This window comes from Hyaena hyaena, unplaced genomic scaffold (assembly GCF_003009895.1).
Source record: "Hyaena hyaena isolate Hyena2069 unplaced genomic scaffold, ASM300989v1 scaffold_503, whole genome shotgun sequence".
NCBI lineage: Eukaryota > Metazoa > Chordata > Mammalia > Carnivora > Hyaenidae > Hyaena > Hyaena hyaena.
In genome coordinates, this window is record NW_024081132.1 from 1,032,767 (window position 1) to 1,058,631 (window position 25,865).

At 45.0% G+C, this 25,865-nt stretch overlaps 1 protein-coding gene across 1 annotated transcript; it reads right to left on the reverse strand.

Moving 5' to 3' along the window:
- Positions 1-1,489: 1,489 nt before the first annotated feature.
- Positions 1,490-16,410, reverse strand: AKR1A1 (aldo-keto reductase family 1 member A1). The gene is made up of 9 exons (XM_039254850.1): positions 16,028-16,410; positions 7,892-7,982; positions 5,590-5,709; positions 5,271-5,422; positions 4,205-4,400; positions 2,827-3,026; positions 2,520-2,592; positions 2,292-2,378; positions 1,490-1,650 (listed from the first exon to the last, which is right to left on the reverse strand). Exons 2-9 carry the CDS (start codon positions 7,973-7,975, stop codon positions 1,585-1,587), a joined length of 978 nt encoding a protein of 325 aa, XP_039110781.1. The 5' UTR covers positions 7,976-7,982; positions 16,028-16,410; the 3' UTR covers positions 1,490-1,584.
- Between the last annotated feature and the right edge of the window lie 9,455 nt (positions 16,411-25,865).

Genomic DNA, 25,865 nt, shown 5'->3' on the forward strand with positions numbered 1-25,865 from the left:
GCATTCAGGATAAAAGCAAAATCTTTAACTCCATTTCCTAGGCCATCCATCCCCAGGCCCTGCCTAATTGCAGCATTATTTCATGCCATTCCATCCTCATTCATTTTCAGTTTTAAAAAAATTTATTTTAATATGTATTTATTTTTGAGAGAGACACAGAGCATGTGCAGGGGAGGGGAAGAGAGAGGGAGACACAGAATCCAAAATAGGGTCCAGGCTCTGAGCTGTCAGCACAGAGCCCAATGTGGGGCTTGAACTCACAAACAGTGATGACCTGAGCTAAAGTCAGATGCTTAACCAAGCCACCCAGGTGCCCCTCACTTTGTTTTTATTACAGAAGACTTCTTTAGGTTTTCCCAACAGCTTCTTGCAGTCTCAAGGCTCCCCCGACTCCACACACAAGCTATTCAATTCATATGGAATACTATTCTTATGCTCACCTCTTTTAACTAATTAATCCCTATTCATCCTTCATATCTCTGCTGATTAAATCAGTAGGCTCTTTACTCTGTACTTTTTCATAGTACTTCTTCCAAGTATAATTAAACTAATTATGCAATTACTTAGTCTGTCTCCTCCATTAAACTGTAGGGACCTATGTGTCTTGTTCCCCTGGGTCTGGCATTGTGCCTGACTCATGTAAGTACCTAATAAATATTTGCTGAATGAAAAGCAATGAATGATTCCACTGGAAACTAAAGTTTGTTTTGTGTGACCCAAGTTTAGAGGAATTTTTCAAAAACGCTCCTAAAACCTCAGTGGCTGGGTGCCTGGGTGGCTGTCAGTTAAGTGTGTGACTCTTGGTTTTGGTTCATGTCATGATCTCACGGTTTGTGGGATTGAGCCCTGTGTCAAGCTGAGCTGGCAGTGTGGAGCCTGCTTGGGATTCTCTGTCTCCCTCTCTGCCCCTCCCCTGCATGCACTCTCTCTTTCTCATAAATACACATAAAACAAACACCTCAGTGGCCTCTGGTGGGACTATAAAATACATAAGATACGTGCAGACTGTTTTGGATTGACCTCCTTCAGGTAGACTATGCACACTGACTGTAGTGTCTCTGAGAGACAAAGCCCCCATCCGCACCTTTCTTGATATAAGGTGGGACTCCCAAACTTCTGAATGTTTCTTTTTCCTCTTCATAAACCTAAACCTAGGGGCTGAACAGGGCCGTGGGGTAGGAACCCAAGACCCAGGCCCAGCAGTGCCATAAAACCACAGGATCTCACTGCTTTGTTGGCACTCCAAGAACCAATTTTGGGCACTCTGGGGCAGCATGTAGTGCTGCAGCTGCCAGTAGATGGTGCTACTCCACCAATGTACCTAATTCAAGAAGCTACAACTGGAATTCAGCTACAACCTTGTTCCTCCACAACCAAAAAAGAAAGAAGTCTGGGCTTGGGGCTGGTATGATCCAGTGTCCCTAGGTCTGGCATTCCTAAGGGAAACCATTTCCATCTCAAGTCTGACCAGACAAATAAGACAACCAAGTAGTATGGATATTCCAATGGTTTTATTAACTCCTTCGTGGGGGTAGCAGGACCTTGTAGTTGGAGAGCTGGAAAGGAAACCACGGAGTGGTGGTCTCAGTATGGGTCATTAAAGGGATATAGAGGGTGTCCTGCATCTCTCGGGACCCTCTTCTCATCCACCTGGAAAGAGAGACAGACGGATGATTCTATTAGCAGGAATTGACATTCCAAAGACACAGGACATCTTTCCCTGAATCTTCCTAAACAACATCACCTGTAAGCACTATGACAGATGACAGACAGTGGCAGGACCTGGACCTCAGAGAATGCCAATGTCAGCACTCCAGCAAATCACAGTCTGGTATATACCTGCCCCTGCCCCTAAAAGTTTGCAGTCTCAGCTGGGATAAGGAACTATTTGTTTCCCTATGTGTTAACAGGCTTCAACCCAACCTCAATCCCTTTAATAAGGTTAAGAATGCCTTGTAGCCTCCTCTTATTTACACCATGTATTGAGAACTTGCTATGTGTCAAGAACTGGGATTATTTTACAGACAGAAAATTGAGCCTTGGAGAAGTTAAATAACTTATTCTAAGTCACAAGGTATTGAGGCAGAATTGGGACTCACAGGCTATATGCTTTATTGCTGACGCACACTACTTCCCCAAGCTTAATAAAAATAAGACCATTGTGTCCAGGACATCAATCCTACCAATATAATCCTGCCTTTCCTCTAACCACCAAGGATGAGGCCAGATTTGGGTCAGAATCCTGTTGCAAATCTTGTATTTCCTAACTCTAGCACAAGATATATACTCACAGTGATCATGGGCACAATGTATCGCCAGTTTTTATTCAGGGTGTCTAACTGCTTCATCTCTTCTGGGCTAAAAGTGAAGTCAAACACCTGGGGATGTAAAGTGGAGGTCAGGAAAACCAGCTTTGTGTGTAAAGTTGGGATTCCAGAACACTGCCTTTGTGCCAGGCAGAGTTGGAGCCAGACTGTGTCCCAATGGGCTAAAAAAGACAGGACCCCATCACCAAGTACCTGGATGTTCTGAAGGATACGTGAAGGAGTGATACTCTTGGGGATGGAGATCACTTTCCGCTGGACCTGCCATCTAAGGTGGGTGATTGAAGTAGATAAGGAAAAGGGGTCAGTACTCACAAGCAGTGCTTTGTCTTTCACACGGCGTTCTCTAAGCTCCTGGATTTCCTGAGCCCCACTGGAATGGGCAACATGCCTCAGAGTAGCTTTCCCCAGATTACATGGCAAAATTAGCAGCCACATCCCTCAACATTTGCCTCCCAACCCAGTGCCCTCTCCCACCTCCTTTCCCCAAGACTGTGCGCACCTGAGCAGGATCTGAGCCGGAGACCGGCCATACTTTTCAGCCAGTGCCAGGACCACTGGCTCCTCCAGTAGGACAGGCTCATTAGGATCACGCCAAGCACGATCAGAGGAGCCCAGAGGACTGTAAGCAGTCACTTCCAGGCCACGTGCTTGGCAGTGGGCAATCAGCTCCTTCTGAGCCAGGTATGGGTGGCATTCCACCTGAATCAAGAAAGAAACCCATCACTATAGGTTGGCCACACCCAACTTGTGGGGCCCCACCATCACATCTTGGCCAACCTTGCATTGCTGATCCCCACTTCCCCTCAACCTACTTTTCTCACTCTCCATCTTCCAATGTCCACTTCATTCTCTTCCCACGTTTCAATACCCTTCATTTCCTTATTTTTGGTTTTCTAATATTCTTATATTTGATATGAACCAATACATAGTACTTGTTCTCACTGACAGAAACTTTATTTATTTTTAGTTTTTTTAAGTTTATTTATTTATTTCGAGAGAGAGCAGGGAAGGGGCAGAGATAGAGGAGAGAGACAATCCCAAGCAGGCGCTGTGCTGTCACCACAGAGCCCAATATGGGGCTCAAACTCCCAAACCATGAGATCATGACCTGAGCCAAGACCTGAGCTGAAACCAAGAATCATATGCTTAACCCACTGAGCCACCTAGACGCCGTGAACCTTACTTTGTATGTACGTTATTCACATTTATTTCCATTGTGTTTCAATCAAAAAGATATTTCAGCTTTTCAAAAATTTTTTAATTTAATCTTAATTCCAGTGTAGTTAACTCAATGCCCTTTTTTTTTCAAAGTTTTTATTTTTTGGGGTGCCTGGGTGGCTCAGTCGGTTGAGTGTCTGACTCTTGATTTTGGTTCAGGTCAGGACCTCAGGGTCATAGGATTGAGCCCTGTGTCAGGCTCTACACTGAGCCTGGAGCCTGCTTGGGATTCTTTACCTCTGTCCCTTTCCTCGACTCACATTCTCTCTCTAAAATAAAAATTTTTTTAATTTTAAGGGTTTTTTTTATGTTTATTTTTGAGAGATACAGAGCGTGAGTGGGGGAGGGGCAGAGAGAGAAAGAGAGGGAAACACAGAATCTGAAGCAGGCTCCAGGCTCTGAGATGTCAGCACAGCGCCTGATGCACAGCTTGATCTCATAACTCTAGGATCACGACCTGAGCCAAAATCAAGAGTCAGACACTCAACAGGCTGAGCCACCCAGGCACCCTCACTACCCTTCTTTATGCAGAGAATTTCTACACCAATACTTCTGAAAACTTGCTAATCATCTCCATAAAACAGACCCATCATCTTCTCACTCATGTTCTTGCACATACATATACCCCCAAACCAATAGATCTGCTTTGCTGTGCTTACCTGCAGGACAGCTGGGCGCACAGAGGCCACGCTGAGCACATCATCAATCTGCCGACTGCTGAAGTTGGACAGGCCCAGTGCCCGTACCAGCCCTTTATCCACCAGTGCCTCCAGAGCCTTCCAGGTCTCCTTGTAGTGAGTAGAGTCATAGCGGATAGTCCCATCGGCATTCTTAGGGAAAGGGTTGTCTCCTCGCCTAAATGAAAGACAGTCCCCCACGAATGGGCACAAATGTAAGCCTCCTACCTTACCTGCCTATCCAGCCATACTAAGCTGTGTCCCCATACTAAGCCCAAAAGGGCAAAAAGTATAAGAAACCTTAGGGGTGCCCGGGTGGCTCAGTCAGTTAAGCGTCTTCGGCTTAGGTCATGATCACACAGTTCGTGGGTTCGAGCCTTGCATCAGGCTCTGTGCTGATGGCTAGCTCAGAGCCTGGAAGCTGCTTCAGATTCTGTGTCTCCTCTCTCTGACCCTCCCCTGCTCATGCTCTTTCTCTCTTTCGCAGAAATAAATAAAACATTAAAAAATTAAAAACAAAAAAAAGAAACCTTATAAAGAAACCCTTTAAGGTCATGACCCAGGCATTAACTTTATACAGAATGCCCATTCCCTCTCCTCTTCTTCCTAAAAACAGATTGTATCTCCTCTCCTCTACAAAGTCTTCCTTCCTCCTTCCTCCTTAGAGAGTTGCATGCTCTTGCAACCTTCTTTCAGTACAGTGCACAGAGCTGATGGTAAGGCTCCTTTCATACACTCTGCCAGAGCTGACTCTCTACGGTAATCCCTAGGCCTAGCTTAGAAGCTAGTAGCTTTTTGAATACATAAAGGGAGCAGGAGGGACCACCCATGCACCCCTCAGGATACACACCATGTGAAGCTGCACTCCTTTCGTATAGCTAAACTCTGGCTGCCGTAGCATAAAAGGCTGAGTTCCCATGGCAAGCTGTGGAGTGTTCCTCTTCTGCTCTGCTACTGTGCCTTATAAGTTACTAACCTGACTCCCCCCGTAACACCCGCAACACCCGCAACACCCAACTCCCTGGATAAAGACCCTGGCAAGGCTCACTCAAAGGCATAAGGCCAGTGCATTAGGTACAGGTCCAAATACTCCAGCTGGAGGTCAGCCAGTGTCTTCCGGAGGGCAGGCTCCACATCCTCAGGGTGGTGTTTAGTGTTCCACAGCTTAGAAGTCACAAACACCTCCTCTCGAGATACCACCTGGTACAGGGGGCAGGGCCCATAGTGAGAAAAGCCCTAGGCACCTAGTCTCATCCACCCTCACCTCTGGGAAAGCGATTAGAAGGAAGGTGCTTCCAGATCCCTCCAGCCAGGCCTCCCTGCCCCAGAGCTCTCTCACCTCACCCCTCTGTAGCCCCAGTCCTCACCTTGCCAGGTCCCACATTCTCCTTCAAAGCCTCCCCAATCTCCGTCTCATTGCCATAGATAGCAGCACAGTCAATGTGGCGGTAGCCTACACTCAGGGCATACTTAACAGCAGCCTTTACCTGCCAGGTGAGAGAAGCAGAGGTTTCAGCTCTGGTGGCTCAGGCCAGAAACTGTCCTCCTGAGGGTTACTGATGGGGGAGGGGCAGGATGACTGCAGTCATCCATAAAGTAGGGGTGAAAACCTGAAAGATGGTTCTAGTTGAGGGGACCAGAGGCTTCTTCAGAGACCCCCAGCCTACCCCAGTAACCCCCAAGGTTCCCTCCTACCCGAGCAATCTCAGTGGGAGCCCAGCAAAAAACTACCATTGTATTCCCAGTTAGATGCTTAAAAGGTGGATGTATCCTTTGACAGAGAACAGAAATACAGGTCATAGGGACAGGTTGTCTAGTCCTGAAGAGCTGGTTACAGAAACATGATATATAGGTAAATAATTGGTAGGCCAACACAGAGAAATGCTTATGGAGCCATGTAGGTCAAGAGAGCTCTAGAAGTTCAGGGAAGCAGAAGAACTCTGAGAGGGGGAGAAAATTAAGGAAGGCAGAGAAGTGAGATGGAGCCTGGGCCCAGAGCCCTCTGTTAGGAGAGAAGAAAGCAGATACCAGGTAGGAGGACAGGTCAGTCAATTTACTAAAAAACAGACTAGAAACATGGAAGCAGAAGCACAACCAACAGTGTCAGGGCCTTACCATTCAAGATCCCCATCTAGGTATAGCTCTTACTATCCAGATGTACTCCCTTCACCCCTGCTGCCCCATGCCCCTAATCTTGGCCCAGTTCTGACCTCCACCCTCTGCCTTTAAAAAAAATTTTTTTAGGGGCGCCTGGGTGGCTTAGTCGGTTAAGCGTCCGACTTTCGCTTAGGTCATGATCTCGCGGTTCGTGGGTTCGAGCCCCGCGTCGGGCTCTGTGCTGACTGCCAGCTCAGAGCCTGGAGCCTGTTTCAGAGTCTGTCTCCCTCTCTCTCTGACCCTCCCCCGCTCACCCTGTCTCTCTTTCTCTCTCTCCTAGAAATAAATTAAAAAAAAAAAAAAACATTAAAAAAAATTTTTTTTAATGTCTTATTTATTTCTGAGAGAGAGAGAGAGAGAGAGAGTGTGAGCAGGGGAAGGTCAGAGAGAGGGGAAGGCAGAGAATCTGAAGCAGGCTCCAGGCTGAGCTAGCTGTCAGCACAGAGCCCGATGCGAGGCTCAAACCCACGAACTGTGAGATCATGACCTGAGCAGAAGTCGGACGCTCAACTGACTAAGCCACCCAGGTGCCCCTCCAACCTTTGCCTTTATCTAGCTCCTGGACTTGTACTGGGCCATGTCAGTGCCTGCCTGTAGCACAAAGTCTCTGACTCCAGGGTTCTAGGCATGTAGGAATGAAAGCAAAGGGAAAAGAGGCAGAGCACAACACAAATACCAGCCTAAATTCCAGAGAGAAGATGCTGTTCTCCCTGCCAGAGTCCGTCTCAAACTTAATCCCCAAACTTCTCTAAACCCTGACTCAGATTTCCAAAGAACAAGGAAGCAGCCCTGGGAAGATGCCCCACCCAAGGTGGGAGCAGACCTCTATTTCCATGCTCCCCTAAGATGAAAGAGTTGACACCAGGGGTTATTATACTCCAGCTAACAGCTGCCTTTTGTTTTTTCCAGCCTTTGTGGTAAGAATGACTTTAACATATTTAAATGGTTACATGAATACGTAATCCCCTCCATTTTGCAACTTGTCCAGCAGAATCTAAATTATTAACCATCTGGTTCTTTAAGAAAACGTCTGCTAACCCTTGGTCTACACAGCTGACATAGTTATTCTTCAAACCTCAACACCTGCTGTGTGTCTACCTCTGGACTGAACATTAGGGAGTGGCCTAGTCCTCAAGGAACCCTGTGTAGGAGAGGGAGACACGATCATGGTACAGGGTAAGTGGCATTATGAGGGCTCAGCATAGGGCTGGGGACAGAGGGATCCTATGTCTGCCACAGCACTCAGTGCAGATCCAATTACTGAAGCAGTTTCTTTCTATTTGCTTGACCCTGCTGGGCCCCTCATCCCTTCCTCTGAGTCAGCTGAGGAAGCCAAGGACTCATTGCTGGTCTCTTCTCTTGTTTCTTCCCACTGCCCTTCAGGCTCATACCTACATGAAATGGAGTACAGGGTGGGGGCTGCTAGGGAAAATGCTTGGGACCATCTCCCAAATACTGCCTCTTCCCTAGCAAAGGCACAAGAAGCCCTCCTCCTCTTCCTCCATCTCTCACCTGGCCAGGATCGCTCTTCCAAGTGCCCAGTCCAATCAGAGGCATCTTCTGCCCAGTGTGCAGAAGGACGCAGGAAGCTGTCATTGCCCCCCTGAAACACAGATGGGAAGAGAATGGTGTGGGAATCAGTCCTGCTGCTTAAGCTTTAGCCACCTACTGGTCAAGACTCCTGTAAAACATTGGTGGTAAAGGGAACACAGGGTGAAAGGAGAGCAAACACGTGGTTGTGTATACATTCCTGTGAGCAGAGGGCAGCTAAGACAGGGTAACTAGAACCAATCAAAGTCAGGAGCTCATGGACAAATATTAACTGGACCACCAGCTTGGCTGCCTTTCCTTCTACCAGGCTAAAGGTCTATGTTAGACAGTTCTAATACCTAAAAACAAAAGTGGGTGGCTCCCTGAAGTACCCAGCCTTGACTACATAAGGTCTCAAACCGGTATAAGACAGGTAAAGGTCATTATGAAACAAAGTGACACCAGGTGAAAGAACAGGCTCAGGGATGGGTCACTTCTCTGAAGATGAAATGAACATACCCAGGAGGTTGTCAGAAACTAGATTCTCCTAGTCCCTCATGAAGATGTTTGATCGGCATGCTGCTAGGCCTGAGTGGGCTCTTACAAGAAAAGTAGGCCATCATTTAGATGAAACAAACAAGCTCAGAGAGGTGAAGTTATTTGCCTCAAATCAACAGCTAAGAAGTGGCAGAGGCAAGCATCCAAGGAAGAGCCAATGGAAAAAGGAAAGAAAAGGGAGGTAAACACAGACTCATAAGATACTTGTGCTATGCCTCACAGTAGACACATATTACAATAAGCTACAGAAAAGCAAATGACTTCTGCAGGGCAAGAACCAGGGAATATTGACACTGGCTTTTAAGAGTAAGTTGGACTTTCCTAAGAGTCAAGGGGAAAAAGCTTTCCAGGAAAGGTAATTAGACATTGCAGAAAGAAGTAAATTATAGGCACAGGAAAATTTCCAACTGAACAAAACAGGTAGGTGATTGGAACAATACTCTTTGGAGAGCTATGAAAATCAGAAGTCTCCAAATGGCCCAAGGATGCTCATTCAGGCAGCAAATGATGAATGTTCCAGGCCTTGTATAAGGTCTAAGAGACATACATACTCAAATAAAGTCCCTGCCCTCTTGGAGTTTATGGGCTAGCGGGGGAGGACAGAAGAGATCAGTACAATGTATAAGATAGGAGCAAAATCTGCACAAATGCTACAAGAAAAGAGTAACCCTGCTAGAATGGCTTCCTGGAGGTGATATCTGAGTCATCCTTTTCTTTTTAAGATTTTATTTTTAAATATTCTTTACACCCAACGTGGGGCTCAAACCCACAACCCCAAATTCAAGAGCTGCATGCGCTATCAACTAAACCAGCCAGGCATGCCAAGTCTTTTTTTTTTTTTAATAGTTTATTGTCAAGTTGGTTTCCATATAACACCCAGTGCTCATCCCAACAAGTGCCCTCCTCCATGCCCATCACCCCCCTTCCCCTCCCCTGCACCCCCATCAGCCTTCAGTTTGTTCTTGGCATTCAAGAGTCTCATGGTTTGCCTCCCTCCCTCTCCCCTACTGTTTTTCCCCTTCTTCTCCCCCATGGTCCTCTGTTAAGTTCCTCCTAATCCTCCTATACGTGCAAACATATGGTATCTGTCCTTCTCTGCCTGACTTATTTTGCTCAGCATAATACCCTCAAGTTCCATCCATGTTGCTACACATGGCCAGATTTCAATCTTTCTCATTGCCATGTAGTATTCCATTGTATAGATAAACCACATCTTCTTGATCCATTTGTCCGTTGATGGACACTTAGGCTCTTTCCATGTTTTGGCTATTGTTGAGAGTGCTGCTACGAACACTTGGGTACAAGTGGCCCTATGCATCAGCACTCCTATATCCCTTGGGTAAATCCCTAGGAGTGCTATTGCTGGGTCATAGGGGAGTTCTATTGTTAATTTTTTGAGGAACCTCCACACTGTTTTCCAGAGGGGCTGCACCAGTTTACATTCCCACCAACAGTATAGGAGGATGACCATTTCTCCACATCCTCGCCAGCATCTAGAGTCCTCTGATTTGCTCATTTTAGCCACTCTGGCTGGCGTGAGGTGGTATCTCAGTGTGGTTTTGATTTGTATTTCCCTGATGAGGAGGGATGCTGAGCATCGTTTCATGTGTCTGTTGGCCATCTGGATGTCCTCTTTGGAGAAGTGTCTGTTCATATCTTCTGCCCATTTCTTCACTGGATTGTTTGTTTTTCAGGTGTAGAGTTTGGTGAGTCCCTTATAGATTTTGGATACTAGCCCTTTATCTGATATGTCATTTGCCACTATCTTTTCCCATTCAGTCAGTTGCCTATTAGTTTTATGGATTGTTTCTTTTGCCATGCAGAAGCTTTTAATCTTGATGAGGTCCCAATAGTTCATTTTTGCTCTTGATTCTCTCGCCAAGTCAAGTATTGATGAATTGCAGTTATCCAAGTGAAAGGGAAAAGCCAAAGAATTCTCACCCCAAGAGCTGATAAGGTAGAAACAACCTTTTCCCTTGATTTCATCAGTACTATAGATATCACTCCCTTGGTATTGATTTCATTGCCAGCAATACCTTTATAAATATAACCTTTGTTTCCAAGTTCTAAGAAGACATCCAGAATATTATGATAGAGCAGGAAATAAGACAAGTTCTAAGAATAACTGACACATCAAAATTGTCTTTCCTGATACATCTGACTCCTGAGGAATTATTTTTCCCCCCACAAATGTTTATTTTTGAGAGAGAGAAGGAGAGCAGAGGAGGGGCAGAGAGAGAAGGAGACAGAGGATCCGAAGCGGGCTCTACATTGACAGCAGGGAGCCTGACATGGGGCTTGAACTTACGAACCAGGAGATCATGAACTGAGCTGAAGTCAGATGCTTAATGGACGGAGCCACCCAGGTGCCCCTGAAAGAACTTTACAGTCTAGCGCAACCTGGTTATGGAGACCACCTGTTTCTGCTAAAACAAAAACAAAAAGGTTCAATCTGGACATCAAACATAGATCACTGAGGGCAAAAGTGTTAGCAAACTTCCCAGGGATACAAACTTCCCAGGGCATCAGGCAAGCAAGTCTAGACTTCACAGGAGGAACTAGCCTGCCAGTTGGCACAAGTATCTGTGGCTGGTTTCCTGGGCTTGATCTCCAAACAGGTGACCTGTTGGCCTCTCCTAGATTTCCCAGCACACATTAAAGAACTCTGATATTAGATGTGGACTTATAATGAGAGCCCTGAACAAAGAAAGGCCTGATCTAAGGTGAAAAGAAGAAACCTGATGCTTGTTACTCCCTTTCTATTGATGGTGAAACTGAAAACCGAAAACACTGAGGCTTGGAGAGGGGGCGGGTTTAGGGATCATACAAGTAGGAAAACCTAACAAAGAGCTTCAGAGAATAAGAGCTCCAAGGGAGGGAATGGAAGAGTCTCAGCAAAGAACACATGTTTTTCTCTAGGACAGGAAGTCAGACTCTGCCAGCTCTGGGCTTCCTCATCTTCTGCCTGAGGCACTGGCTTTCCAACCTTCTCCCAACATGTTCTGAAGTTGTCCAGAACTGTAGAGCTTGGCCCCTGGCAATACTCAGAAACCCTCACGTTAATTTGGGAAGGTTTTACTGAAGAAAGAGAGAAAAACTGGGTGTGCATAGGGAGAAGTAGTATTAGGTCTCAGATTTTAGTGGTGTCTGGCTGGCTTAGTCGGTGGATCATTAACTCTTGATCCTGGGGTTTTAAGTTCAAGCCAAGTTGGATATAGAGATTACCTAAAATCTTTTTTTTTTTTTTTTTAAGGACTCCGGTTTTATTTTTTCTAAATCAGCGCCTATGTTTCCTCTCTGTAAGGTTGTCTTCCCTTCTCAGAGGAGGGCTCTATAGCTGCTGCTTAGATGCAGGGATCTCAAAAACACAGGAAAAAGAGGAAGCAGTATTTACATGAGTGTTCCCTGGCTGCATGGGCCTTTCCTCTACTTCCCATAAATGTTGGTTTCACTCAGAGTTTTGTCCCCATGTCTCCCTAGTTAAGCTCATGTCTTCAGTTATCACTTTAAGCACTGAATCTGCCTACCCAAGTTCTGTACATTCAACTCCCTATGGATATCTCCACCAATATGTCCTATAGACATAACCAAAACTGAACTCATCAAATCCAGCAGCAGAGCACAAAGGAATCAGTTCAGGGCCTGGGGCTGCACACACCTGGATTTGAATCTCAGCACCCTGACATTAAGATAGCAGGGAGTTCCCGGAGAAATGTTATACTCTGTATTTGCCTCAGGTATTTGTCATTGGGCTGCAGGTGTCAGGAAATTTAATTTCACCTGTGATTTCCTCCTTGCCTTTGTTTCCCATATTACTACGGAGGGGTGATGTTGGGGCTCCAGAAAACGGAGTCTACAGGTTTCTAGAGATTAAGCTACTGATAATTTACCTGTAATTTTGTAATTTACTAAGATGTTTGGAAACTGATGGAGACTCTTAACAGTTTACCCATCTGTTTTCTGTCCTTTCCTTTGTTCTTGGGCAGCCAGGAGCTCCTGAGGAACATTACACATATCCATCCTACCTTGTGTGTGTGTGCATGCATGCATGCGCGCGCACTAGCATGTGCTTTGCCCTCAGCTTGCCTTCAAGCTCATCACACGGGGTCTTGAAAAGCCATCTAAATAAAGTATTTCAGTTCATGTGGCATTTCTGAGTTATTACCATTTTATGGTTTTGACAAGTGATTGGTAGGGGGGGTATACCCTAGCCTCTACTTCCAAGAAGTGAGCATGGAAAACTATTTTAAATATGTAACATTGGCCTAGATTTGCTCTGTTCGGATGGTTTAAAAATCCTACTGGTGAGGGAGCAGAAGTCAAACTGAAACGGGGCAAACACCACCTAACCCCCCTTCTCCTCCCCCCCCCACAAGGTGGGATAAGTGTGACATTCTTAAGGCATTCCAGGCTGCCCAAGAACAACGGAAAAGAGGAAAACAAATGGTTAATTGATAGAGATCACAGTCATGCAGGACCTGAGTCTCCATCAGTTTACAAATGTCTTAGTAAATTACAAGAAAAAGGCAATCTTATCAATAGCCTAATCTGCAGAAACCTATAGATTCAGTTTCCTGGAGCCCCAACATCACCCTCCCCTCCATTGTGAAGTGGGGTGCAAAGGCAAGAAGGAAATGGTAGGTAAAATTAAATTTCCTGGGGCACCTGGGTGGCTTAGTCGGTTAAGCGTCCGACTTTCATTTAGGTCATGATCTCGCGGTTCGTGGGTTCGAGCCCCGCATCGGGCTCTGTGCTGACTGCCAGCTCAGAGCCTGGAGCCTGTTTCAGAGTCTGTGACTCCCTCTCTCTCTGACCCTCCCCTGCTCACGCTGTCTCTCTCTCTCTCTCTCCTAGAAATAAATAAAAAAAATTTCCTTATAACCTGCAGCCCACTGACGAATACTTGAGGTTGGCAGAGTGTAACATTTCTCCAGGAACTTCCTACTGTCTTCATGTTAATACCTTACTGAAAGGAAAAACCACCAAGCAAGGCCTCCATTATCTTTTGAGTCCTCTTTAGCATATGAAAGTCCTTTTGGGAGGCCTCTCTGTTGCCTTTATCTCCTCCAACTCTATAGGAAATAATCAGTGACTCTACACAACCCCAGAACAGCTCTTTCAGCCCCTGGGTCCTGTCCCCGTGCTTTAATAAAATCACCTTTTTTGCATCAAAGAGGTTTCAAGAATTCTTTCTTGGCCGTCAGCTCTAGACCCCCACCACTCCAAAACCCCATCACTACTAATACTGATAAATATATATTCTTAAGCTTATTAGCTTTTTATTTTGAGAGTCAAAGACAGAGAGGGAGAGAGAGAGAGAGCACGCGAGCGAGCATAAGAGGGGAAGGAGAAAAGAAAGAGGGAGAGAGAATCCCAAGCAGGCCCATGCTGTCAGCATTGTTTAAACTCATGAACCATGAGATCGTGACCTGAGCCAAATACTTCATGTACTTCTTGATGTGAAAAGAATTTTAAAACATATTTCTTAAGTCTTTCTCCAGTCCATCCATAGCTGCCTCCACTGCTACTGCTCTAGCTCGAACACACGCCTACCTGAACCACCATCTCTCTGCTTCCAGTGCAGCCGCTCTCCCAATCCAGTCACTAAATCTGACCATGTGACTCTGAGGCTCAAACTCTTCCAGCAGTTATTGCTGATCTTCAGGATAAAGTCTATAGTCCTTAGTAATACATTTCATAACCTGGCTCCCATCCTCCTCATTTTTCCACCTCTTCATTCCAATCTCCATGTTTCAGACTGCAGAAGCAGCCACCACTTAACTGACTACAAGCACACTTTGCTTCCCCAAGTCCCACCCTTGCCTGCTCATCCTTCAGCTAGCACTTGCTCCTCCTGTGCCCTGACAGCTTGTGCACATAGCTGGAGTTGTTTGTTTATATGAGTTTCCCTTACAAAATGGGGGACATTTTTGAGGTCAGAGGTCATCTACCTGAACCCCTTACTCCTAGCATGCCTGCACCATGCACACACATAGAAACACATGTGAGCACACACACAAAGGCAATTGAGAGGGACAGGGCATTTGAGGAAGTCACTGCCTTCATTACCTTTTTTTTTTCTTTTTTTTAAAGTTTATTTATTTTGAGGGAGAGAGAGTGCAAGGTAAGCAGAGGAGGGACAGAGAGAATGGGAAAGAGAATCCCAAGCAGGCTCCACAGGGCTCCATGTGAGATCACGACCTGAGCCAAAAAACAAGAGTCCCATGCGTAACCAACTGAGCCACCCAGGTGCCCCCATCACCTTCTCTCTTCACTTCTTGGGTAACCTGGAAAGAATAATCTCTGGAAGATATCAGAGCACTTTACCATTTGCAGCAAAAAAAAAAAAAAAAAAAAAATATCCCCAGTGGCTTCATACAGGATGATACTGGGATTGTTGTGTACAGATAAGAAAACCCAGATCTTGGGGAAATTAACAGGCCTGATCAGAAACATTAAGACTCTTTTAGGGAAGTCTTGCAGCCTGATATGAGTAGGCCGAAAGGAAGAGTTAATAGTAGTCCCATCTGGTGACGGTTCAGATTCCAGTCTCACTGTAACAGAGGTCTGAGGCAATAGAAAAACAATCCCTAGCTTTCCCAAACTCAAGGCAGGTGCCTAAGTTAACTCATTCTACCTACTACAGCCACTTTCAGGAAGTATCTCTGCAATTCCAGAGCTCCTGGAAAAACTGTGTTGGTGTGCAAAAGAGGGCAGGGGCGCCTGGGTGGTTCAGTTTGCTAAGCGTTCAACATCGGCTCAGGTCATGATCCCCCTCTCCCCACTCCCTACCCTACCCCACCACGCCCCTACCCTCCCCCCCCCCAAACCCCAGTGTAGGAGTTCGAGCCATGCCTTGGGCTCAGTGCTGAGAGATCAGAGCCTGCAGCCTGCTTCAGATTCTGTGTCTCCCTCTCTCTGTCCCTTCCCCGTCCCGGCTCGCGCTCTCTCTCAATCTCTCTCCTTCTCTTAAAAATAATTTAACATTAGGGGCGCCTGGCTGGCTCAGTCGGTTGGGCTGCCGACTTCGGCTCAGGTCATCTCATGGTTCGTGGGTTCGAGCCCTACATCGGGCTCTGTGCTGACAGCTAGCTCAGAGCCTGGAGCCTGTTTTGGATTCTGTGTCTCCCTCTTTCTCTGACTCTCCCCTGCTCACGCTGTCTCTCTCTCTCTCTTTCTCTCTCAGAAATAAATAAAACGTTAAAATTAAACGTTAAAATTAAAAATAAATAAAACGTTAAAATTAAAAAAAATAAGTTAACATTTAAGAAAAAAGAGGGCAATTAAAACTTACTAAATTTAGTAAGTTGACGGGGGCTTTAAAAGCTTTATCTCAATTCTCACTACAGTTCCGATGGAGGAACTCATTTCATTCGTGAGTAAACTAAGGTCCAGAGAAACAACTTATCCAAGATCACACAGAGCTCAAATCCAAAACCAAGTCAGGCTGCCTCCAGAGCCTGCGCTCTCCGCTCTATTCCGGGGGCGCACAACTCTGTAGTGAACGATCAAGGCAATCTCCTCTGCGAGAAAGATGGAACAGCAGCAGGAGAAACTCACCTCGGCTCAGTCACAGAGCGTGAACAAGACAGAGTGATCTCCGGTTCTGCACCCTGCCAACGATCCAGTAAGCCTCAGCTTCCGGAACTGGTGGGATGCAAAGGAAGTTGGTTGGCCGGATGGTGGAGGTAGGGTTCTAGCTTAAGTCTGGCGGTGAGGAGGAAGCTCCTCCCGGAGGAGGGGAGAGGGCCGGGCATTCAGCATCACGCGCAGTGGTGGACCCCACCCCTGCCCCCCCACCCCCTGTAAATTGCTGGAGATCGGAAGCCAGAGCTGGGAGCCTGCACCAGCTCCATCTCTAGCTCTGGTAGCCGGATTGGCTGGAGTCTGGACACATCTCACTGCGCAGGCTTGGAGTACGCGAGGGCAAGGTGAAGCGCGATCCGCTGGCCACTTGGGGGACCCTAACAGCCGGGCCAGTACAACCCTCTGCTGGCCCACATTGCACCGCGCGCCACAGCTACGCCGCTCTAGGCTGCTGCTCCAGCTGGAGGGAGGAGGGTCCTGGGTGTCACATTGTAGGTTCTTCTGATGTCTCCACTCCTTCCGGGTTCACAAAACCGGCTCTCGCTCCTATCTTTTAGAGTTAGTTTGGCGGGGTTCCCAGAGTATACTTAAGCTGGCTCGTTACTTGGTCAGGCAAATAGGCTCGGAGAGCAGCCGCGACATAAAAGTTGTCTGTAACAAGGAAGACTTTGGGACTCTGGGCTGCAAGTTCGTGGTGCCTGTATCCGGACTGTGGACCCTGGCCACGCATTAATGTGCCAGGTACTGTGCTAGACTTAGACACACGATTTTATTGACTCTTCAGCCCTGTAAGGGAGATGTTCTTTTTTATTTTTTGTAAGCCTTTTTATTGGAGCATAGGATAGCATACTTAAAGAAAAATGCACAAATCTAAAACGTACAGCTTTATGATTTTTTTTTCAATGTAACTATTATCCAAGTGAAGATACAGACGTTACCTGCATACTGGAAGCCTCCAGTGAGGGAGGCATTCACGTTCAGTCTTACAGATTGGACAGACTCAACCAGGTAAAGTAACTTGGCCAAAATCACATAACTGTTAAGTTAGTTATACAGATTTTATATTTGAAATAGCCATTACCATTTGGACTGAGGTGCCTTGCATTTTACATGTTTTCCACTCAGTGTAGCTCTGCTTTTCTCTCCCCACACCTCTGTCTCCCCTGCCCCACACTCTTCCTCATTTTCTCCCCACTGTCACTCCCCATTTTCTCCTCAATAGAGGTGGTGTCCTAATGGACCAAATGTCCAATGTTTGACACCATCTATCTCATAAAGACACTCAGATTCCAGCTTATGTGGTTAGAATTTAATATCCCTCAAACTCAGCTTATGATAGCAAAGACTTGCCATCAAGAGACACATCTCTTGTATCTCATCCCTCCCACCTTTTCTTCAGGGTTTGACAGACTCCATATTTCTTTCCTGCTGAGTCCGACTTCTTAAAAGTCTGAAGTACAACAATCAGGTGGTGACCTTCCCAAGTAATAAACCACTGAGGCCCTCTCCTTCCCCAACTTTGGGGCTTTTGGTCTTAATTCTGGTGCCAGAGAATGTTTCATACAAGGCACAACCCTATCCCTCCAAGAGTTTTCGTTTCTTTTTTTTTAAATTATTTTTTATGTTTTATTTATTTCTAGGAGAGAGAGAGAGAGACAGCATGAGCAGAGGAGGGTCAGAGAGAGAGGGAGTCACGGACTGAAACAGGCTCCAGGCTCCGAGCTGGCAGTCAGCACAGAGCCCGACGCGGGGCTCAAACCCATGAACCGCGAGATCATGACCTAAGCGAAAGTCGGACGCTTAACCGACTAAGCCACCCAGGCGCCCCCTCCTCCAAGAGTTTTCAAATAGTCATCAGATTACAGAATAGATCGACTCAAGAACACACCACCCCTTTCACAACCGTCCTTTTCTCATTTTACAAAAGACAAGTCTCTCAGTCAATTTCTAGGGTGCGTTGCCCCATTGTAAAAACAAGGAGGCAGAGAACAGTCTGAGGGTAGGCTGAGAGGAGACCAAGTGAATGAGTTGTCTAAGAATCTAAGGTAAATGAGTGGTTCAGGCAGGAGACATAGTAGGAATTATTGGTTTTTTGGCTTCCCCGTGTCCATTCCTCCCTCTTCTGGAGAATTTCTTCCTCCTCATTGGATCCAATTCAACAGTCATTAATTCAAGTACTTGCCCTGCCCTACCCAACATGTATGTGAATATCCCAAGATATGCCAATTGGATATTCCTTCCTTGAGTTTGAATTATTAATATAGTCACCAAAAGACTAATCAGCTGGATTTCATGCCTTTCATCATGAAATGCATTTCACTGGCACACTGCCATGGCTGTCAAGCAATTTCTGCTAATAGGACCTCCTGAAGCCACTTGGTTCCTGCCAATTCCATGCTGTACCTTCCTTTTGGTTTTGGAAGTACTTATATAGCCTTCCAAAAAAACTCTTTCTTTTTCTTTGGTTACAGCCAGTTTTTGTTACCTAGAACCAAAGAACCCTAACAGACACAAATGAGTTAAAATAGTGTCAGACACTGCAGGAAGAAGAGTAAGTATATCACAGGGAACTCTGCAAAAAGAGGTAATAGAGAAAAAATCAATTTAGGATTGTATGAATGTGAATACAATGTGAATATGTTTTTTCCATCTCTCTTAGATTCAGGTACTGTATACAATACAAGAGGAGTGATTCAAGTTAGATATGAATATGGTCTGTTTATATTTATATTGATGATCACATCCACATGTGACCCTGGAACTGCTACAGCCATTTTGGTTCTAGAATGAGGATGAAACCGGGGCGCCTGGGTGGCTCAGTCAGTTAAACATCTGACTACAGCTCAGGTCATGATCTCACGGTTCGTGGGTTCGAGCCCTGCATCGGGCTCTGTGCTGACAGCTAGCTCAGAGTGTGGAGACTGTTTCAGATTCTGTGTCTTCCTCTCTCACCGACCCTCCCCTGCTCATGCTGTTTCTCTCTGTCTCTCAGAAATAAATAAAACATTAAAAAAATAATAAATCAGAATGAGGATGAAACCATATAAAGAGGAGGACAAAGCCAAGAGAATGTGAGGGAATTAGAGACACCGAGTCTTGAGTGTCACAAGTGCAAAACTGGAAGCAGGGACACTTGTTACTAGGCAGTCATCTAGGTGAGAGGTGATGAGGATGAGGATCTGTCCTAGGATAGCAGCTAAATGGAAATATTTAGGAGCAGAACTGGGCTCATTTGGTGATCCATTAGATGTGGGAAGCAAAAATAAAGGAAGAGTCAGAATGACTCCTAGGTTTCCAAGTTGAGTACATTAGAGGATGGTGAATGGTTTCCTAAATAAACCATATTTTCTCCCACCTTTGGGGCTTTGCATATGCTGTTCCCCTATCTAGAACACTCTTTCCTTCAAGTATCCCCTAGTCCCAAAACATCTCTTCTGAGAAGTCTTTCCTGACTGGCTTGGACTGAGTTAAATGTTCCTCTTTTTTTTTTTTTTTTTTTTTAATATTTATTTATTTTTAAGAGAGAGAGAGAGAGAGAGAGCAAGCAGGGAAGGGGCAGACCAGAGAAGGAGACACAGAATCCGAAGCAGACTCCAGGCTCTGAGCTGTCAGCATAGAGCCTGAGGCAGGACTCAAACTCATGAGTTGTGATCCAGCTCAGAGTCTGGAGTCTGCTTTGGATTCTGTGTCTCCCTCTCTTTCTGCCCCTCCCCCATTCATGCTCTGTCACTCAAAAATAAACACTTAAAATTAAAAAAAAAAAGAATATGTAAAATTTCTGAACATTTAACTTATATACTTGATATGTACATTTTCCCACATCATGTTGTATTTCAATTTAAAAGAGAAGCCTTTCAAATTAAAAAAAAGAAGAAGAAAAGAAAACAGGGATGCCTGGGTGGCTCATTTGGTTAAACATCTGACTTCGGCTCAGGTAATGATCTCACGGTTCATGGGTTTGAGCCCCGCGTCGGGCTGTGTGCTGACAGCTAGCTCAGAGCCTCTAGCTCAGACCCTGGAGCCTGTTTCTGATTCTGTCTCTCTCTCTCTCTCTCTGACCCTCCCCTGCTCGCGCTGTCTCTCTCTCTCTCAGAAATAAATAAAACATTAAAAAATTTAAAAAACAAACAAACAAAAACAACAACTAAGGGCGTCTGGGTGACTCAGTTGGTTAAGTGTCCGACTTCTGCTCAAGTGATGATCTTGTGGTTTGTGAGTTTGAGCCCTGCATCGAGCTCCGGGCTAACAGCCTGGAGCCTGGAGCCTGCTTTGGATTCTGTGTCTTCCTCACTCTCTGCCCCACCCCTTGCTCCCATTCTGTCTCTCTCTCAAAATAAATAAACATTAAAAATTTTTTTTTTAATCCTATATGTATAAGGAAAGAGAGTGGATGAAAACACACCAAACTAATTACAACAGTTATATTTCTTTAGTGGAAGTATAGGTTATTTTGTTTTTCTTCTATATTTATCAAGATTTTGAACTATTGGATTGGATTTATTTTAGTACATCTGGAGAGTCACTTGGACCCACCTGCTCCCAGGTTCTCCATTTACTCAGTCAAGCACCCTAGTCACTACTGTTGCTTATCTCCTGATGCAGTAGTCTATCTTGCCTCGCCAAGTGCATGGGCCAAACACCCTCTCTTTTGCATCTGTTGTAGTGGGAGCTGTAGCAGCTATGGCAATCAGTTATGACAACCAGACCCACTGAGGGTTTTGCCACTTATACCACTTTCAGAGTGAGCTGAAGCATTTGATGTGGGGATTAGGATCAGTCCTCAGGCTTCCCTGAGGATCAGGGAGTGCAGGGGAGTTAATGTCTCATAGAGTATAAGGAAATTGACCAATGAGAGATAGAAGGAAAGACTACAGATAGTTTGCTTTTCCTTTACCCAATAAATGGTTCCTGGACACCATATAGTGGTTTCTTTTTTTCTTTTTTGTAAATGTTTTATTTATTTTTGAGGGAGAGAGAGACAGTGTGAGCAGCGGAGGGACAGAGAGAGAGGGAGGTATAGAATCTGAAAGGGCTCCAGGCTCTGAGCTAGCTGTCAGCACAGAGCCCGATGCAGGCCTTGAACCCACGAACTGTGAGATCATGACCTGAGCTGAAGTCAGATGCTCAACTGACTGAGCCACCTAGGCGCCCCCCGCCCCTGCCACCCTCCCCCCCCCATAGCGGTTTCATACATCCTCTCAGACCTCTATAACTCAGCAATTAGCTGTGTCTTTTTATGAAGCTATAGCAAGCTCTGTAGCACACCACCTTTTGGTTTCTTTGCCTTCTTTGCCTCATTTCTGTTTTTGTTTTTAAAGGTTATTTGTCTATTTTTGAGAGAGAGAGAGAGAGAGAGAGAATCCCAAGTAGGCTCCTCACTGTCAGCATGGAGCCTGATGCGGGGCTTGAAACTGCAAACTTGTGAGGTCATGACTGGAGCTGAAGTTGGAAGCTTAACTGACTGAGCCACACAGGCACCCCTTCTTTGCCTCATTTCTGTTTTTCCCTCATCTTTATTGCCCTGAGAATGAATTATTGAAGTTGCCAATAAAGCCTTGGCATGTAAACTTTGTCCTGAGCTCTGGTTTTCTAGAGAAACAGTCTAAGATTTTTAAAAAAACGTTATCTTTTTTTAAAGATTTAGTTTTTATTTTTAAGTAATCTCTGCACCCAATGTGGGGCTCGAACTCACAACCCTGAGATCAAGAGTTGCATCCAGGCACTCCAAAACCATATTATCTTTATAATGAAGAGAGAGACAGAGGAGTAATGGGGGAAAATGATTTCTTTTTTAAATGTTTTTTTTAATGCTTTTATTTTATTTATTTCTGAGAGAGAGACAGACAGTGTGAGAGAGGAGGGTCAGAGAGAGAGGGAGACACAGAATCCAAAGCAGGCTCCAGGCTCTGAGCTAGCTGTCAGCACAGAGCCTGACGTGGGACTCGAACCCACAAACTGTGAGATCATGACCTGAGCTGAAGTCGAACACCCAACCGACTGAGCCACCAGGCGCCCCGGGGGGAAAATGATTTAAAAAGAACCAAAAATGGGGCGCCTGGGTGGCTTAGTCGGTTGAGCGTCCGACTTTCGCTTAGGTCATGATCTCTCGCGGTTCGTGGGTTCGAGCCCCGCGTCGGGCTATGTGCTGACTGCCAGCTCAGAGCCTGGAGCCTGTTTCAGTCTGTGACTCCCTCTCTCTCTGACCCTCCCCTGTTCACGCTGTCTCTCTCTCTCTCCTAGAAATAAAAAAAATAAAATAAAATAAAATAAAAATAAAAAGAACCAAAAATGAGTATAATGCTCATTTTATTTATTTTTTAAATAAAATAAATTTATTTTATTTGTAATGCTCATTATATTCACTATAATCAATAAATTGTGAAACTATTTATTGATAATCCATTATTTGTCCTACTCTCTACATTCATACTGTCTAATTTCCACAACAGAAGCTTTTGAATTTGCTTGATCTGAATGACCTTGTGGAGAGCTGGTTCAGTGAAATGGTTAATCCTGAACCAGATGGTCTGGATTTAGGAGTAAACAGGAGATAAAGATGTGGAGAATCAGTGAACAGATTTCTCAAGAATATAAGGAGAAGGAAAGTGATATGTCAGTGACTTGAGAGAAAAGAAGATGGAGAGAGAGTTTTTCATTATTGGGAAATTTAAACATGAACATGTGCTAAGGGGAAGGGTCCAGAAAAAGAGAATGGAGATAAGAAAGGGGAGAGAATAATGGGATCATGTTTTTGGCTAAGATTTATTGAGCATTTTTTTAAGTTCTAGTATCATAGTCCATTTGGGCTGCTATAACAGAATACCACAGACTGCGTACTTTACGAACAGCAAAACTTTATTGCTCACAGTTCTGGAGTCTGGAAGTCCAAGATCAGGGAGCCATCATGATCAAGTAAGGGCCCTCTTCCAGGTAACAAACTTAATGTATCATGGAGATACAGTATGGAAGGGACTGTAAGTACAGAAGGGACAAGATATTTCTCTGGAACCTCTTTAATAAGGCTCTAATCCAATTCATGATGGTTCTATCATCATGACTTAAGCACCTCCCAAAAGTGCTGTATACTGATACCAACACATTGGGCATTAAGATTTCAACATACGAATTTTGGGTGAACACAAACATTCAAATCATAGCACCTAGTCCTTTTGCTGGACAAAAAGATGGACCAAAAAATGGACCAGATGTGTCCTCTGGCTTCACAGTTCACAGCCTAGAGGGACTAATGTGGAATAGGTAGGATGGAGACACAGAGCTAGCCTTATGGAGAAGAAGCTGAAACTGATGAAGAGCTGGAAAGTGAGAAGGGCCCTAGGAAGAAGGAAGGCATGCCCCTCTCTGGATCACTGAGTGGGAGGGACAAGTTCTCAACCCTGCCTCACTGAGCACTTCAGCATTTGGCAAAAGTTTCTAGAATCTGAGAGGAATGTGGTCAGGTCAGATGGATAAGGGAACACCATCTTCCCAAGTCTCTGAGTCTGTCTTGGGGCTATCCTGGTGTTTTACTTGCTAGCACTTCCTGCTTACTCTAGATTAGGCTGTCAGAGCAGAAGCCAAGAACAAAGTTCGGGTTCTCATAACAGATTCCCTTACGCAAATCAAGGCAATAAAGGAGCCACCCTGTAAGCTCACAGCCAGGAGATATAGAGAGTAGCACTGCAAATATGCTTTACTTAGATGAAAGGAGCATGAGGCAAGGTGCTTATCCACACAGTCTCACCTCGCTCTTAGCAGGACTTCTCAGACCCTCTCCAGACTCCTTATCAGTGTCAGTAAGAAATTTACCCCTGGAGGAAGGAGATCATAAATCCAGACTCACCTCCAGGAGTTAACAACTGAGTATCTTTCCATCCAGTAGAGTGTCCTTCATTCAACTAATTCTTACTGAGTCCTTGCTATATGCTAGATAATTCTGCTAATGTGCTGAGAATACCTTGAACAAGATCTTGCCTTCGTGAGCTGACCTCCTAGTGGTACTGTAGTAGAGGTCAGGAGCACATGTAAGGACAGCCTGATCTCTTTCCAGTCCATAAATGTCTCTAAAGAGCAGAATCATTTCTAAACCCTGGACAGCTCAGAAATCAGCCCTCAATGCAGGATGTTAACTTTTCTTTTTCTTTTTTAATTTTTATTTTTTTTAAAGTTTATTTATTTATTTTGAGAGAGCAAGAGAGAGCAAGCAAGTTGAGGAGGAACAGAGAGAAAGAATACTAAGTAGGAACCCCACTGTCAACATACAGCGAACTGTGAGTTCATGACCTGAGCTGAAATCAAGAGTTGGACGCTTAACTGACTGAGCCACCCAGACACCCCTCTTTTTATTTTAATGTTTTATTTATTTTGAGAGAGAGAGAGCACTGACAAAAGAGGAGCAGAGAGGGAAAGAGAGAATTCCAAGCAAGCTCCACACTGTCAGTGCAGAGTCTGACACAGGGCTCGATCCCAAAAACCCTGAGATCATGACCTGAGCAGACATCAAGAGTCAGACATTCAACTGACTGAGGCACCCAGGTGCCCCGAAAGTTAACTTTTCTGTAGCAAAAGGATGACCCCAACTTTATAAGACCTAATTTTCCCAAAAAAGACAGAATTCCTGCCTGCGTACTTTCTAAGAGTGGACATGGGCTTATGCATAAAGGCAGTCTTTTCTTGTTCAGTCCCTTGGATCCTGTGATCCAATTCAAGAAATTACTGAGCAAGGCTGGCACCAGGCCCTGTGGGCTATACCTTTCAGTCTGCTTCTTCATTCTTCCATATCCAAGCTCCAATCCATTCCTTTCCATTATGCCTATGCATGATTCACTGATTTTACTGTGGACTATGATTGTGTACTCTATCCTGTCTTATCCATAGCCAGGAACCCTCTTCATTGCCAGAGACTGGTTTAGGAAACATGCCCTAGCTATCATTTTAAATAGCAAAATAATAGCTAATATTTATTGGGCTCTTACTATATACATCAGACACTATACTGAATATTTCATAGAAATTACCTCATTTAATCTTCACAACAACCCTAGGAGTAGGGACTTTTTTTTTTTTTTTTTTTTGAAAGAAAGTGAGCACATGAGTGAGAAAGAATCTTAAGCAGGCTTCCATGTTGAATGCACAGCCTGACACAGGGCTAGATCCCACAACCTTGAGATCATGACCTGAGCTGAAATCAAGAAGAATATGATGCTCAACTGACTGAGCCATCCAGGTGCCACAGGAGTAGGGACCATTATTATCCCCTTTTTGCTGTTGAAAAAAGAGGCAAAATGACTTGTGCACGGTCATAAAGTAAATGGAACCACAGCCTACATCTTTGACTCTGAAGTCCATGCTTTTTCCAAGACACCACTTTGTCTCTCCTAGTGGGTTGTTATCTCTGTAACCCGGTGCCGAAAATAATGTTTGGCTCCTACTGAGGGCTCCATCAATAAACGTCTGAAAATTGTATTCACATAAGGTCCAGACACTCAAAGGAGTATAGGAAGTAATAAAGAAGATGTGACTAGAGTCAGGCCTTAGAAGGTCAGCAGTTCTCATGAGTAACACCTTGAGAGGGAGGCATACACCCCTAAGCACTTGTACAGGTACCAATACCAACTACTGAAAATAGAAGTGAGGTAGGTTGGGCACAGAATTTCCCAACAATTATTCTGTCTTGTTGTAGGAGATGTGTGTGATGCATCAACCTGCCAGATGTGATATAGCTGTGGAGCTGAGTAATCCCACAGTATCAATCATGTACTATAGTGTTTCTCTGCTGCCTCAAGGTTTTCTCCAAACCACAAAAGGCTGCTTG

What these genes read in the sequence shown, in the direction of transcription:
- AKR1A1 (XM_039254850.1), bottom strand. Translation starts at nt 7,975, where the DNA reads ATGACAGCTTCCTGCGTCCTTCTGCACACTGGGCAGAAGATGCCTCTG. An exon ending in AGAATGTGGGACCTGGCAAG is followed by an intron (nt 5,423 to 5,589) that starts GTGAGGACTGGG and finishes CCCCTGTACCAG; the next exon opens with GTGGTATCTCGAGAGGAGGT. An exon ending in TGCGCCCAGCTGTCCTGCAG is followed by an intron (nt 3,027 to 4,204) that starts GTAAGCACAGCA and finishes TTCTTGATTCAG; the next exon opens with GTGGAATGCCACCCATACCT.